This window comes from Crinia signifera, chromosome 1, assembly GCF_055691185.1.
Source record: "Crinia signifera chromosome 1, ASM5569118v1, whole genome shotgun sequence".
NCBI lineage: Eukaryota > Metazoa > Chordata > Amphibia > Anura > Myobatrachidae > Crinia > Crinia signifera.
The window spans coordinates 74,306,491-74,322,267 of NC_139217.1; the positions used below are offsets into that span (position 1 = coordinate 74,306,491).

Here is a 15,777-nt window from a genome sequence, read left to right on the forward strand (position 1 = left end):
GGGGACCATTGTCTGTTTAATCTTATGTTTGGAGAATCTGCTTCCCTACCTTTCATCTTTTATCCTATTTCACAGCTGACCTCTGGGAGCATCAGTAACGGCCTTCACTATTTTACAATTTAATGGAGATTTTGAATTTTCAAGAGGTTTACTTTAAACTGATCTGCTCTGTGCTTCTGTTTATGTAAAGACTTCACACTGTGCTCGGTCTCCTGAGATTATAATGCTGAAATGGTCTAGACTGTCATAATATACAATATGTATGTTCTCATTTCTACATGTAGGCAAATGTTGATACTATATATGTTGATGTTGATATAAATGCACTAATGGCTGATGCCAGCAAACACATTCCAGCAGGTAAAATAGATAGAATCACCAGGAGCCGCTTTAATGAGAGCGGCTTCATCTGTACGGCCTGCTTTAACTTGGCTAACCTTTTCTGTACTTGTTTTCGTTATCTAATGCCATCTTCAATTGAGAAACTAGCATGCATAACACCTCTGCTTAACCCTTTCAGGTCCAACTTCTAGTCAGGGCGTGAGTCAGGGGAAAATAATAAAAAGAAGATATTTATATATCTTCTATTAGTTTTCATCATTTCTACCTCTCCCGCTGCCTCCCACCCTCTTACACTGCTGCATGTGAGGGTGGGAGGCAGCGGGAGAGGTGCCTCCCGCTGTTAACATTAAAACTCCGGGCAGCGGGGGGTGGTAGGGGAGGGCAGGGGGCAGGGTTCAGCAATGGGCTGTAAAAGCCCATTGAAAATGAATGGGGAAGCGGCACTCATACTGGTGCCGCAATGACAGGGGCACCAGTATAAATGCACGCCCCCAGATGTGATTGGGCCTGCGGATCCAGTGTTGGATCCGCTGTCCAATCACACACATGCAGGGCCCACCTGGAAGAGGATGTAGCAGCGCGGCCAGCGGGGAGTCCGGCGCTGCTAGGAGAAAGCCACTGCCGACCAGAGGACTGACCGCTGCCGAGGAGAGTTAGGTGAGTCCGCCCGGGGGTGGGGGAGTAGGCTGCCGCATGTACTGGCTGTGCCTGCCCGCCGGGGCGCATGGTCACGCCGCTGCTCTAAAGGAGCTTGAGGCAGGAGCCCTGTCATTGTGTGGCAAGCCAGCGCCGCACTTCCGCCACCTCATCACTGGGCTTAAGGGTCAGGACGGGGTAGATGGAAGGAGAGGAGAGCAGGAGGAAGTGGCGGTGTCTGGAAGAGGAGCTCCCTTCCCAGGCTTAATGGTGGGGACGGAGGGCAATGCTGCTTCTAGAGAGGAACTATCCGTGTCTCTGCCACTGCACGTCCCCCAGCTCCCGCTCTTCACTGTCTGCCTGTGCAGCGCATCCTGAGATTTTCTCCTCGACGGCCTATGTAAGCACTGTGTGGTGCCTTCAATACGCGGGAATCAGGCATCAGCGTCTCTGGCACCATTTTCAGCCAGACTCGTCTTGGACTCGGCAACCTGTCCTACACAAGTACACAGGCACTGCAGTCAGACTCAGCAACCCATTTTGTGTTTCTGCCTCCTCCTGATGCGACAGTGATGACAACCCTCCTGGCTGCTCCCCATAATCCCCACCCAGAACCAGGTAAGCATTGGCCCCTTTGTATAACAACATTATGCTGCATTAGGGCACACAGGGTGTGTGGGGTTTGCATTCATGTGTGTGTGCCAGCATGATACTGGGGGTAAGGTTATACTGACAGGCCATTAACATATGTGGGCAATGGTTTGTATGGAGCCTGAGCAGACTGGGGTGTAAAGTCAATTTCTGGAAGGCCACCCATCCCAAAGGTCACACCTCTTACACGAGGTCACACCTCCTTTTTGCCATACACAATTTTAAAGGAGCATATACCCCCTGCTGCCTGTCTGTGCCCGCCTGCGGCGTGGGGGTGGGGGGGAGAGTAGGCTGCGGCATCTACCCCCCTGCTGCCTGTGCCTGCCCGCGGTGAGTGCCTCCCCAGGCAATGTCCTCACCGCACGTCACTGAGTCAGGGTCATCAGCCCTAGCGCTAGCGGCAGACCTAATAGTGAGCCACTTTAAAATAAGAACATTAACATCGTTCAACATTCAATGTCGATCATTTTTTAATGAAAAAATTGAAATTACATTTTAAACCAGACTGTTTGAATAAAAAAAAAAAAAATTCAGTTACCGCTATTTCTGTGTGTTACTTTGTTTTATCACTGTTGTTTCCAATAGTAAAGGGCAGTGGAATATCCTGCACTATATAAGAAACTGTAAATAAATAAATAAATAATCGATAACTATGCAAAGAACTAACTATAAATACATGCTATTTTGGAGTACATAGGCAGTACAGAAAAAACTATCAACATACTGTCTGTCTAACTTTAAATAAGCCCCTTAGAAGTTTTTTTTTTACATTAGTATTTAATGTCAAGTGCATAACATGAAAATGAAGGGCTTTGTAAATATCGAAGTATTCCACCTACCTGTACATCTGTCAGTACTCTCCGAGAATATTCTCTATGCTTCATGGTATACCTAAGTGTTTATAACTGCACAGTAAACGCTTATTATATAACAAATTAAGTATTATTAATTTCAGACCCGTTTTATCGCAAATTATATTTATTGTGGGCATTTATTAAAATTCTCTTAGTGGTCAGTGGCTGTATTGTAGGCTACAATGGCCAATGCCATCCTTCGATGGTGTTATTTATCTGGGTCAAGTTCCAGCAGGAAAAGAAAAGCTGTGATGACTGCAAACCGTGGGACCACTGCAGATATCTGATATATACTATGAAGCGGTACCTTTAATAGTAAATAGCACCTGTATTTAAATAAACCTGCAATCCTGTTTCCCTGGAATTGCCTACAAACCTCCAAGACATAGGCCCCGAATTGAGCCTGGTGTAAGGAGCATGAAAGATAAATGTATGAATTCTAATTTTTGATATAAAGTGCTTGGAAGCTAATTACAGTAATAGTCTTCAGTAGAGAACCATGATAATGCTTCGCAATGTCTCAGCATTATATACTTAAATATTTCCATTCCTTTCTGATCTCCTGGATGGCATCTACTAAGTTGCATTCTTAATCTATGGATCTTAATACGGTTTTGTTTTCCCTTCTTCCCAGCAGTGACCTGTAAGATCCTGTCTGCTAAATCCCTTTCTACCTCCAAGTGAGCAGACGTGCAGCTCAGACACAGGACTAAGGACGTCGGCTGTTCACCACCACACTGCGTCTGGTACAGCGGACACAACGGTTGTACTTCAACCAAACCACCTTCCAGGCTGATGCGGTTTTAACAGAAATGGCTTTTAAACTGTACATACTGCTGCTGCTCTTCTGTGGGAATACAGTCTCTGAGAAACCTCTCCTTAATGACAGGCCGCTGGCACCCTTGGATTTTGGATATGTACCCACTGGAAGTTATGATACCAACGCATACCACGAGCCAGGGCCTCTAGGTTTACTGTTTCATATAGTTCAAGGATTCCTGTATGTTGTGCAGCCAAATAGATTCCCTCAAGGTAAGTGCCTTTAATTGCATTGATTCTACTTGGGGTGCCATATTGATTTTCTGTGCGGTTGTGGTCTCCTTGGAGTGAGGTCCGTAATCTATCACAGGTTTATATATTAAGCAGAGAAAAGTCCCTTCTGTGTTTTCATCAGAGAAATTGCTTTCCTTATATTTGATCAATTTATTAAAACAATACCACTGGAGAACCGGAGACTTTCCCGGTGTTTACCTTGTTTGTACGGCTTACCCCTGTGGGGATGGAAGCTTACTGTAATTTACTAACCTACAAATATTTAGAGGTTACCCTATACCCAGGAAAGCTGAAAAATGTACGATCAAACATTGCACAGTCAAACATTTTCATTGTGATCCTTTGCCTACACCACTAGACCTTTAAAGAGCCCTTTATTGGTCGATGGCCATGCTGGTGATACAGCTATTTAGTTAGCACTGTTTAATAAATAGATCTTTGTCATGACTGTTTAAATGCTTTGTTCACAGCAATAATAAACTGTGTTTTGGAATCTAACATTATGGCTGGTAGTGACATCAGCACTGAAGTAACATCTATAATTTTCATAATATAAAATTATACACTTGGAGTCGCACACGCATCCATGTTCACCGGCGCGCCACCCGCCAGATGGCAACAACACCAACAACAACGGCTCCAGCGGCTCCAACTGTAATTATACAGAGCAGCTGATTGGTTGCCAGGGTGCTTCTCCTCTCTTATAACTGAAAGAGATTGATAAAGTGGAAAGCGATAAAAAAAAAACTAATCTGCTTCATTTTGCAGGCATTGAAAAAAGACAGGAGATGATTGGTTGGTATTTTCTCTCTCTAAGCTCTGATAAATTTCAGTAACAATCCTTCTCTTGAATGGGCAAACAATAGCGGAGCATGTGAATGGAGATAAACTCAAGTCAACATGTATGTGTTTGGTTCAAGAGAGAACTATTTTAAAAATATAGTTCTTTTACATTGAATGTGTTGGGTATATGTAGAGTTGGTGCTGGAAATATTTGCAAAAGTTATTTTATACACAGATCCATTAGATTGCAACACATGGGTCCATTAGTGTCAGTTCTTGCCAGGCAATTAAGCGGTGAGATACAGCTATACAGCAAGGAGGTCCAATGAGTGGTCAGATTGGGGACATGCAAGTGCGTCAACTAATCACATTATTATCCAACCAGATTTGTACACATGGCCTAAAATGCTCTGATCTCTCTATGACATCGTACTGATTAGGCCACAAATGCAACAATATTGATCAAGAATTCTCCAGTGTTATCGCAATGCTGTACCCAACACAATTTCAATGTATAAGTATTGGCTTTTGTTAACAGAGCTGCAGTAGAGGTAAAATGAAGCAACAGAGTCTGGAATTATATAAGACGTTTTAGGTTTTAGCAGGCAATAACCTTTAACCTTTTTTTTTTAATGAATTTTCAACATGATAACCTGTATAGTTATTATGTAACTATTGTGTCTATACATTTGAATATATGCGAATTTGCATTGTATTTTTCTATATATTAATTGTGTACATAATGGGCTATTTTTAGGAAGCTGCTCCTTTTGCAAGCCACTGATTTCTAGGTGGTTTGGAGCTGGAAAATGTAAAGTGGCGCTAACATTCGTCGTCAAGGAGGCGGAGTTTTCCTCTGAATGTTAGTGCCGCTTTAAATTTTCAGCACCAAGCAGCAGCGGCGTGCAAAAGCAGCAACTTTGTAAATATATCTCTAATTGTCTATAAAGTGGGTGTGGTAAAGCGCACAGACAATATCTAGGTTGACAGTCATTCGGTCATCAGCAAAGGGTTAACATTGGCAAAAAGTTCAACATGAAATGGTCTACATGCATTTTTTTTGGGGGGGGGTTTGGGTCCATATCGACACCGGAGCACGTGTACCACTCCAATTAGTGTACCACGTCCCCTTGCAAGGCTCCCTTAGCTCGCCATGATTTTGGCCACTTTACCATTCCCAAACCCTATTTCCCAATTGAAAATTTTAAGAAATTGAAGAAAATAAAGCCTCGTGTTGACCTTTTCATGTGTCAAACTTTTCCACTTCGACCTTTAGTCAGTCTCAAACTTTTAGTGTTGATCTATTGACAGACGGTGTCTAGGATGACAGTCAGCCATCTGGATATTACAGAAAGTTCAGGAGATCATAAATGAAGCAGAAAATGTTAGGGAACCATTAGTTAGCGACTTTGAAAACTATATTAAGATATTTCATGCAGGTTGCGGGTTACATTGGCTTTGAATACCTACAGCTTTTTAACATCTATTATTCAGTGCTGTGTCTCTTTAAAGGAGCGTACAATGGGCAGAGTAGTACATAGGCAACCTAAACAGGCCGCCTTCAGCAGAACACAGGAGTAATCTTCACATAACATTTTTATCAAGTGTTTGACTAGAGCTTCCTCTATATTTCCCTTTGAGTGCTAAGGGGCCTATGTATGTAGCCGAAATTTTACCTAAATCATGTAGCATTAGCATTTTTCACAAGACTATGGTCCAGCTGCACTGAGCTTCAACAGTGATAAAATAGAGCGTGATAAACAGCCAGCCAATCAGATACTACCTGCCGTGTCACAGAATGTGTTTGAAAAATGTCAGGCAGGGGCTGATTGGCTGGCTGTTTATCACTCTCCATTTTATCACTGTTGAACCTTAGTGTATATGGTCCTATATCTTTGCTACATATTTAACAATAGCCTACTTCTATTAGACATAAGTAAAACTTGTGGTAAAAATGCAGGGACTTTCTTGGAAATTAGGACACCTGGGAACTCTGTACAGGCATTTCATAAAGGTCCGGCTACTGCCACCCTGTTTCTTTGTAGCTCCGTTCTCTGATCTATTTATGGATCAGACAATGTATTGGGAGTAGTAGAATTTCATACATGTGATATGTAACAACTGCGTTTCAAAAACAGAGCACAAATGGATTTAGACTATTTTATTATTTCATCAAGTCTATAGATTGGTTTTCTTCTTCCCGTTGGCTCTCCGGGACTGTACGAACATCAGGCAGAGCACTTGGCTGTTAGGAATGCAATGCCACCTGACAGTAAAAATACTGAAAAGAAGCTTTGAAAAAATGTATTTTGAATTTTGTCTCCTCTGTATCCATACATCATTAATAACTGTCTCTGCGTAGTTCTTGTATTGTACCACACAATTTAAATGAGCAATGTTTTAATAGTAAAATCCTGTAAATCCCACTTAAACTACGGAGTGTTCCCATATGTAATTGAATTAATATGTTGTTTATTTCATTGCATTTTACAGTCTTATGATTTATTTATATGGGTTCCATAGAAAACTAATATACTACAGTTCTATTTAGCTTGATAGGTTGCATACAACTGCTGCAGTTCTTGTCCTGTTTTGTAGGTGTAATGTGCCTAAAAAAAAGATGCCCATCCTGTCCTACTGTACTACTTGGTTTAAAGATGTGTTACCCATGTTTCTCCATGTCACCTCCTGACTGATGATCACTGAAAATTATTGTCATTAAGGCCCTAATTCTGGTTTGCTTGCCGCCCCGCTGAATTCCCCCCTCCCCCGCTGCCACTGATTCCCCTCAGTACCATGCGAGGGGTTGTAACGAGAACAAATCCCCTCTAATGTCTCAGCTGCAGGAGAAATCAATGGATGGTAACCGACCATTGAATTTTTTTTTTCTATTGGTGGAAACTGGCTCTGGCTGAGGGGCATGGGAAGTCACCATGTGCGGGCATCACCACTTCTCGACGAAAAAAACACCCCCAACAAAATAATTCCTGGATCCATGGTTTTAAACTGGCATGGCCATGCGTTGTTGATTAGGCCAAACCCCCTTTCATTACCAGTCCACAGGAAAGTTCTCTACGTACAGAAATGAATACTAAAAGTATAATCAGGCGCAAATTCAAAACAATTAACCCCTTCCTGACACAGCATGTTTTTGCCTTCCTGACAGAGCCCTTTTTTTCAAATCTGACATGTATCACTTAAGTGGGGATAACTTTTTTTTGCTTTTACTTATCCCAGTGATTTTGAGATTGTTTTCTCGTGACACATTGTACTTCAAGTTAGTGGTAAATTTTCGTCGATACAGTCTGTGTTTTTTTGTGAAAAATACCAAAATGTCGGAAAAAAATGGAAAATTTAGCAATTTGCAAAATGTTAAATTTTCTGCTTGTGAGACAAATAATCATACCACTCAAAATAGTTAATAACTAACATAGACCATATGTCTACTTTATGTTTCCATCATTATTTCAACTTCCTTTTAATTTTTTTGGACACTAGGAGGCTTACAATATGAATAGCAAATTTTCAAATTTTCAAGAAAATTTCAAACACTGATTTTTTTTAGGGACCAGTTCAGTTCTGATGTGACTTTGAGGGACTTGTATGTGAGACACCCCCATAAATGATGCCATTTCAAAAACTGCACCTCTCACAGTATTCAAAACAGCATTTTGGAAGTTTGTTAACCCTTTAGGTGTTTCACAGGAATTAAAACAAAGTGTAGGTGAAATTTCAAAATTTCATTTTTTTTGCAGATTTGCAATTTTAATACATTTTTCTAAGGAACACAGTACATTTTACTAGAGAAATGTGACTAAAAATTGATTCCCCCAATTCTTTTGTTTTCATAAATATCCTATATGTGGCCCTAGTGTGCACGTTGACCAAACCACAGGCTTCATAATAGAAGGAGCACCTACTTGATTTTGGAGCCTCCTTTTTATGAGATTATTTTTTAGGCACCATGTAGGTTTCTAGGCACCATAAGATGCTAAAAGTTAGGAACCCCCCCACAAGTGACCCCATTTTGCAAACTACACCCCTCAGGGAATTCATCTAGGGGTATAGTGTACATTTCAAACCCCCAGGGGTTTCACCAATTGTGGTACAACTGGGCAGTGAAAATGAAAATTTTATTTTTTTTTACACAAAAATGCAGTTCTGGCTCCAAATTTGTCATTTTCACAAGGAATGAAGGAGACAAAGCACCCCAAAATCTGTGCCCCAATTTCTCCCGAGTACGGCAATGCCTCACATGTGACCAAAAAATACCAGTTGGGTGCATGGCAGGACTCAGAAGGGAAGGAGTGATTTTTGGATTTTGCAGCTCAGATTCTGGTGGAATGTTGGTGGGTGCTATGTCGCATTAGCAAGACCCCCGAAGCACCAATACAGTGGAAGCCCCCACAAGTGACCCCATTTTGCAAACTACACCCCTCAGGGAATTCATCTAGGGGTATAGTGTACATTTCAAACCCCCAGGGGTTTCACCAATTTTGATACAACTGGGCTGTGCAAATGAAAAATTACATTTTTTACACAAAAATGCAGTTTTGGCTCAAAATTTTTCATTTTCACAAGGAATGAAGGAGACAAAGCACCCCAAAATCTGTGCCCCAATTTCTCCCGAGTATGGCAATGCCTCACATGTGACCAAAAAATACCAGTTGGGTGCATGGCAGGACTCAGAAGGGAAGGAGTGATATTTGGATTTTGCAGCACAGATTCTGGTGGAATGTTGGTGGGTGCTATGTCGCATTAGCAAGACCCCCAAAGCACCAATACAGTGGAACCCCCCACAAGTGACCCCATTTTGCAAACTACACCCCTCAGGGAATTCATCTAGGGGTATAGTGTACATTTCAAACCCCCAGGGGTTTCACCAATTTTTAAACAACTGGGCTGTGCAACTGAAAAATTACATTTTTTACACAAAAATGCAGTTCTGGCTCAAAATTTTTCATTTTCACAAGGAATGAAGGAGACAAAGCACCCCAAAATCTGTGCCCCAATTTCTCCCGAGTATGGCAATGCCTCACATGTGACCAAAAAATACCAGTTGGGTGCATGGCAGGACTCAGAAGGGAAGGAGTGATTTTTGGATTTTGCAGCTCAGATTCTGGTGGAATGTTGGTGGGTGCTATGTCGCATTAGCAAGACCCCCGAAGCACCAATACAGTGGAAGCCCCCCACAAGTGACCCCATTTTGCAAACTACACCCCTCTGGGAATTCATCTAGGGGTATCATGTACATTTCAAACCCCCAGAGGTTTCACCAATTGTGGTACAACTGGGCAGTGAAAATGAAAAATTAAATTTTTTACACAAAAATGCAGTTCTGGCTCAAAATTTTTCATTTTCAGAAGGTATGAAGGAGAAAAAGCACCCCAAAATCTGTGCCCCAATTTCTCCCGAGTACGGCAATGCTTCATGTGTGACCAAAAAATGGCAGGACTCAGAAGGGAAGGAGTGATATTTGGATTTTGCAGCTCAGATTCTGGTGGAATTTTGGTGGGTGCTATGTCGCATTAGCAAGACCCCCGAAGCACCAATACAGTGGAACCCCCCCACAAGTGACCCCATTTTGCAAACTACACCCCTCAGGGAATTCATCTAGGGGTATAGTGTACATTTCAAACCCCCAGGGGTTTCACCAATTTTGATACAACTGGGCTGTGCAACTGAAAAATTACTTTTTTTACACAAAAATGCAGTTCTGGCTCAAAATTTTTCATTTTCACAAGGAATGAAGGAGAAAAAGCACCCCAAAATCTGTGCCCCAATTTCTCCCGAGTACGGCAATGCCTCACATGTGACCAAAAAATACCAGTTGGGTGCATGGCAGGACTCAGAAGGGAAGGAGTGATTTTTGGATTTTGCAGCTCAGATTCTGGTGGAATGTTGGTGGGTGCTATGTCGCATTAGCAAGACCCCCGAAGCACCAATACAGTGGAACCCCCCCACAAGTGACCCCATTTTGCAAACTACACCCCTCAGGGAATTCATCTAGGGGTATCATGTACATTTCAAACCCCCAGAGGTTTCACCAATTGTGGTACAACTGGGCAGTGAAAATGAAAAATTAAATTTTGTACACAAAAATGCAGTTCTGGCTCAAAATTTTTCATTTTCAGAAGGTATGAAGGAGAAAAAGCACCCCAAAATCTGTGCCCCAATTTCTCCCGAGTACGGCAATGCTTCATGTGTGACCAAAAAATGGCAGGACTCAGAAGGGAAGGAGTGATATTTGGATTTTGCAGCTCAGATTCTGGTGGAATTTTGGTGGGTGCTATGTCGCATTAGCAAGACCCCCGAAGCACCAATACAGTGGAACCCCCCCACAAGTGACCCCATTTTGCAAACTACACCCCTCAGGGAATTCATCTAGGGGTATAGTGTACATTTCAAACCCCCAGGGGTTTCACCAATTTTGATACAACTGGGCAGTGAAAATGAAAAATTACATTTTTTTACACAAAAATGCAGTTCTGGCTCAAAATTTTTCATTTTCATAAGGTATGAAGGAGAAAAAGCACCCCAAAATCTGTGCCCCAATTTCTCCCGAGTACGGCAATGCCTCACATGTGACCAAAAAATACCAGTTGGGTGCATGGCAGGACTCAGAAGGGAAGGAGTGATTTTTGGATTTTGCGGCTCAGATTCTGGTGGAATGAATGGTGGGTGCTATGTGGCATTAGCAAGACCCCCGAAGCACGGTGAAATGATGAACCTAATAATCCATAGATGTGTGGTATATTTTAAAACACTCCTTTATACATAGGCCGGGTTTGTCGGGGCAAGTGTCACACTGGAAAATAGTTTGCTTTCTTATTCCCTTTTTATAGCAAACTTTGCACCTTTTTTGTGTCCTGCCCTTTTTTCCAGTGGAGGGGATTTCATCAGGAAAATGCTGCCCTGGTACAATACGGGGGCCAGTACTAGAAGTACTGGGGCCCTCTGCCTGCTGGTTCCCAAATATTAGGCCCTTTATGACTTCCTCTTGAAAGTGCATAAATGTCCCCCTCTGGCTGGTATAACGGAATAGCACGTAAGCGTTATACAGTGCCATCTGGATGATATACACGGCCAGCTTCTTGTACCAGATTTTTGTTTTCCACAGGGGACTGTACGGCTTCAGTACCTGATCTGAAAGATCCACTCCGCCCATGTACCTATTGTAATCCAGGATACAATTAGGTTTTGAGGTGTGGGTACTGGTACCTCGTACAGGGACGGAGGTGGTACTGTCTCCGTGAATTGTTGTCAGTATAAGGACATCCATCTTGTCCTTATATTTGACCAACAACATATTTTCGGTGCATATTCCCCTGCTTTCACCCCTTCTCATTACTTGGGCAATGTGCGTATTTGGGAGGCCTCTTTGGTTCTTGCGCACAGTACCGCAAGCTGCTGTACCTCTTGAACCAAGGGCCTTAAACAGGGGGATGCTGGTGTAAAAGTTATCCACATAGAGGTGATAACCTTTATCCAGGAAGGGGTGCACTAAATCCCAGACAATTTTTCCACTAACACCTACGAGGGAGGGGGGGCATTCTGGCGGTTCAATTCTTGAATCCTTCCCTTCATATACCCTAAACCTGTGGGTGTACCCTGAGGTGCTTTCACACAGCTTATACATTTTTATGCCATACCTTGCCCTCTTACTGGGAAGGTACTGGCGGAATTTAACCCTTCCTTTAAAATGTATAAGGGACTCGTCTATGCAAATGAATTTATCTGGGATGTACATCTCTTCAAATTTGGCACTGAAGTGATCAATGACCGGCCTGACTTTGAATAGCCGGTCAAAGGTGGGATCATCTCTGGGTGGGCACTGTGCATTATCGTTGTAATGCAAAAATTTAAGGATTAACTCAAAACTATTCCAGGTCATGGCCATACGGTAAAGTGGGGTGCTGTACAGAACATCTGTACTCCAATATTGCCTAATTTCTGGCTTTTTTACTATGCCCATATGAAACACCAGACCCCAAAACGTCATCATCTCTACTGCATCTACAGGGGTCCACCTAGCAAATGATGACGTGGGGTTTTGAGCAATAAACTGCTGGGCATATAAATTAGTTTGGTCCACCATTAAATTTATAAAATCATCAGAGAAAAATAATTTGAAAAAGTCAATTTCTCTGAGACCTGTTGAATCAAATTGGATTCCTGGGATGGCCAAAAACTCAGGAACCTGGGGCTCAAAATTGTCTGGTGGTGGGGTCCATACGAGATCAATTATTGGGGGGGGGTCTCAGCTGCTCTACGGGGGCGTCTTTGAGGGGGTCCCTCATCACTAGAGGAGGAAGAGGAGCTTAAGATGAATCCTTCAAATTCCCCGCTTGCCTCACTGGCTGTGTCAGAGTCAGAGGCAAGCATGGCATATGCCTCCTCCGCTGAATACATTCTTCTGGATGACTGGGATGACATTTGGGATGACATTTGGGATGCCATTTTTATTTTTGTGTTTCTGGTAGTGAAATGTTTCAACACGTGTATAGTGTAGGGGGGGTACAAACTTTATTTCAATGTAGTATGTAGTATGTAGTGTGTAGTGTGTATGTAGTGCAGAAAAAAAAAAAAAAAAAAAAGGTCCTGCGCCAAAAATTGAGCACAGATGTTGGTCAGTAACGTCCGTCACTGAACAGCGCTCAAAGGCAACAGGAATTTGATAAAAAAAATTTGATCAAAAAAATTTGATCAAAAAAAATTAAAAAAAGACCCCACAGCACCCTCAAAAAAAAAAAAAAAAGGTGATCAGTGATGCGACACTGATTACCAGTGAGGGGCAGCAGGTGCACAACCTTTGGTGCAACTGACAGTGCAACTGGCAGGTATATATAAAAAAAAAACTCTGCACCCCCAAAAAGTTGCTGATCACCTCAGATATAGTGATCAGCACAAAAGGGGGGGGGGGCAGCAGACACAAAATAGCACTCTCTATCACTCTCTGTCACTATCTCTCTATCTCTCTCTATCTCTCTCTATCTCTCACTATCTATCACTATCTATCACTCTATGACACTGCAGCAGCAGCACTGACAGTTATATATATAAAAAATAACCCCTGCACCCCCAAAAAGTTGCTGGGGGTGCACAAAAAGGGGGCAGCAGACACAAAATATAGCACTTTCTATCACTATCTCTCTCTATCTCTCTATCTCTCACTATCTACCACTCTATGACACTGCAGCAGCACTGGTATATTATATATATAAAAAAAAACCTGTGCCCCCAAAAAGTTGCTGATCAGTTAATTTATACTGATCAGCACAAAAGGGGGGGGCAGCAGTCAGTTGCACACGCAGTACAGCTGTATATATATAAAAAATATATAGCACAATCTGTCACTATCTCTCTATCTCTCTCTATCTCTCTCTATCTCTCTATCTATAACTCTATCACACTGCAGCAGCACAAAATGTAGCACTCTCTGTCACTAGCCCTCTCTATCTCTCTCTCTCTCTCTCTCTCTCTCTATCTCTCTATCTATAACTGGAACACACTGCAGCAGCACAACACAGCACAGCACAGCACAACACAGGAAGTCACAAGCTCCAGGAACGCTACAAGCTGTGATCAGGTAAGTATTTTGCAAGGATCAGGTCAGTAAAACGGCAGATTGGCACGGTGACCGCACTGCACGCAATTCCAGACCGGAATGGCGTCTGCAGTGCAGTCACCGTTAGTTTAAATCCCCCTCCATGGCTGTGATTGGTCCGTCGGTCCGACGAACCAATCACGGCCTTTGGGGGCGGGTTGGGTGAGGTGGGGTGACACCAGTGTCACCCTTACACCCCGTGGTGATTGGTGCTGTACTTTACAGCACCAATCACCACCGATCCCTGTGTCACCGGCGAACGTTATTCGCCGGTGACACAGAAAACGCTGTAATTGGCTGTTCACACTGAACAGCCAATCACAGCGATCGCCGACGGGGGGGCGGCATCGCAGCCCCCCCTGGGCATGCAGGGACATGTCTGCTGTCAGGGACAGCAGACATGTTTAAACTGTCACCGCGTCTATAGACGCGGTGACAGTTTAAAGCCATGACGTACATTTACGCCATGTGTCGGGAAGTACATCCCGGCCATGACGTAAATGTACGTCAAATGTCGGGAAGGGGTTAATATAAATTGTCAATTAATAATAACTTAATAATTTAATAATTACCACAGCTACTAATATTCTGCTCCCAAAAAAGATTACTAAAAATCGAAAAATAAATGAGAAAAACGAAACAATAAGAACGCACTGTGTTGATTTAATTTAGAATTTATTTAATAATAAAAGTGTATATATAATATATAAGAAAAACATACACAAAGTATTTATTAAAATTAATAATCATACAATTGTCTAATTGTTTAAACAATTAATAGTATCCAACGACATCCACTGGTTGTCAGCGGACCGGCAACCACCTCCATCACCTCTTTTACCACTGCGTCTGCTCCCGGCACCGGCTCCCTCTCCCTCGGAGCAACGCCAGTGGAAGCAGCTGTCAGCGGACTGGCGATCACCTCCATCATATCCACTACTACTGTGTCTGCTCCCGGCACCGGCTCCCCTTCCATCGGAGCAACACCGGTGGATGCAGACACACAAGTAGTTACCATCATCACTGCGCCATCTACTTCATCTGCCGGTAATATACTCACCTTCTTTTCGCAGACTGTACTTATTCAAATATATTATCAATTCTACTCAATTCTGCTGTTACGTTATACAAGATTTTGTCTAAAAAGAACATTCTCTACAAGCCACTGATATATAAATTAGGGATCCACAAATATATCTGGAGTTCCCCTTGTTCTAACGGACACTATTCTGTTTGAATTTCAGTAGGTTTGAGGCACCCAAGGCTAGTTAATAAATGTTGATATTTTAGTGGATGTCGTTGGATACTGTTAATTGTTTAAACCAGTGGTTCCCAAACTGTGCGTCTAGGCTCCCTGCGGTGCCTCGGGACACTTGCAGGGGTGCCTCGGGTTGGTCGTCCAGGACCAATTCAAATTATTTATGATCAATTATTTCTGGACAAAACCAGTGCTGGTGGCTGCCAATCATAAAATGTGTACAATCAGAACCAAATCCTACCCTCTACCACATAACTGAACCTAATAAGCACGTATAAACACAATCTACTTAATTTGATATATATTATTTGGGACCTAGGGGTGCCGTGGAAAAATTCTGATACTCTAGGGTGCCGTGATTAGAAAAAGATTGAGAACCCCTGGTTTAAACATTTAGGCAATTGTATGATTATTGATTTTAATACGTAATGTGTATGTTTTTCAAAATAGGCTTATATATACAGTTATTATTAAATAAATTCTAAATTGGATCAACACCATGCGCTCTCTTTTTGTTTCGTTTTTCGAAATTCTCTGCATCCCTGATTGCAGTCCCACCCGCTTTACTTGGGAAGTTGACAGTATTCAGAAGG

At 42.5% G+C, this 15,777-nt stretch overlaps 1 protein-coding gene across 14 annotated transcripts in view; it reads left to right on the forward strand.

Annotated features, from left to right (window-relative positions):
- PROM1 (prominin 1) overlaps positions 1-15,777 on the forward strand; it is a 179,075-nt gene that overhangs the window by 16,575 nt on the left and 146,723 nt on the right. For 13 of the 14 annotated variants that reach the window (XR_014464771.1, XR_014464862.1, XR_014465005.1 and 10 more), the window contains exon 2: positions 3,118-3,515. Coding sequence is in view for 11 of the 14 variants with exons in the window: in XM_083163594.1 (XP_083019720.1) it covers positions 3,296-3,515 (220 nt within the window). In the remaining 3 variants the exon portion in view is untranslated. The remainder of the gene's footprint in view (positions 1-3,117; positions 3,516-15,777) is intronic. The other variant, XM_083163595.1, reaches the window with a different exon arrangement.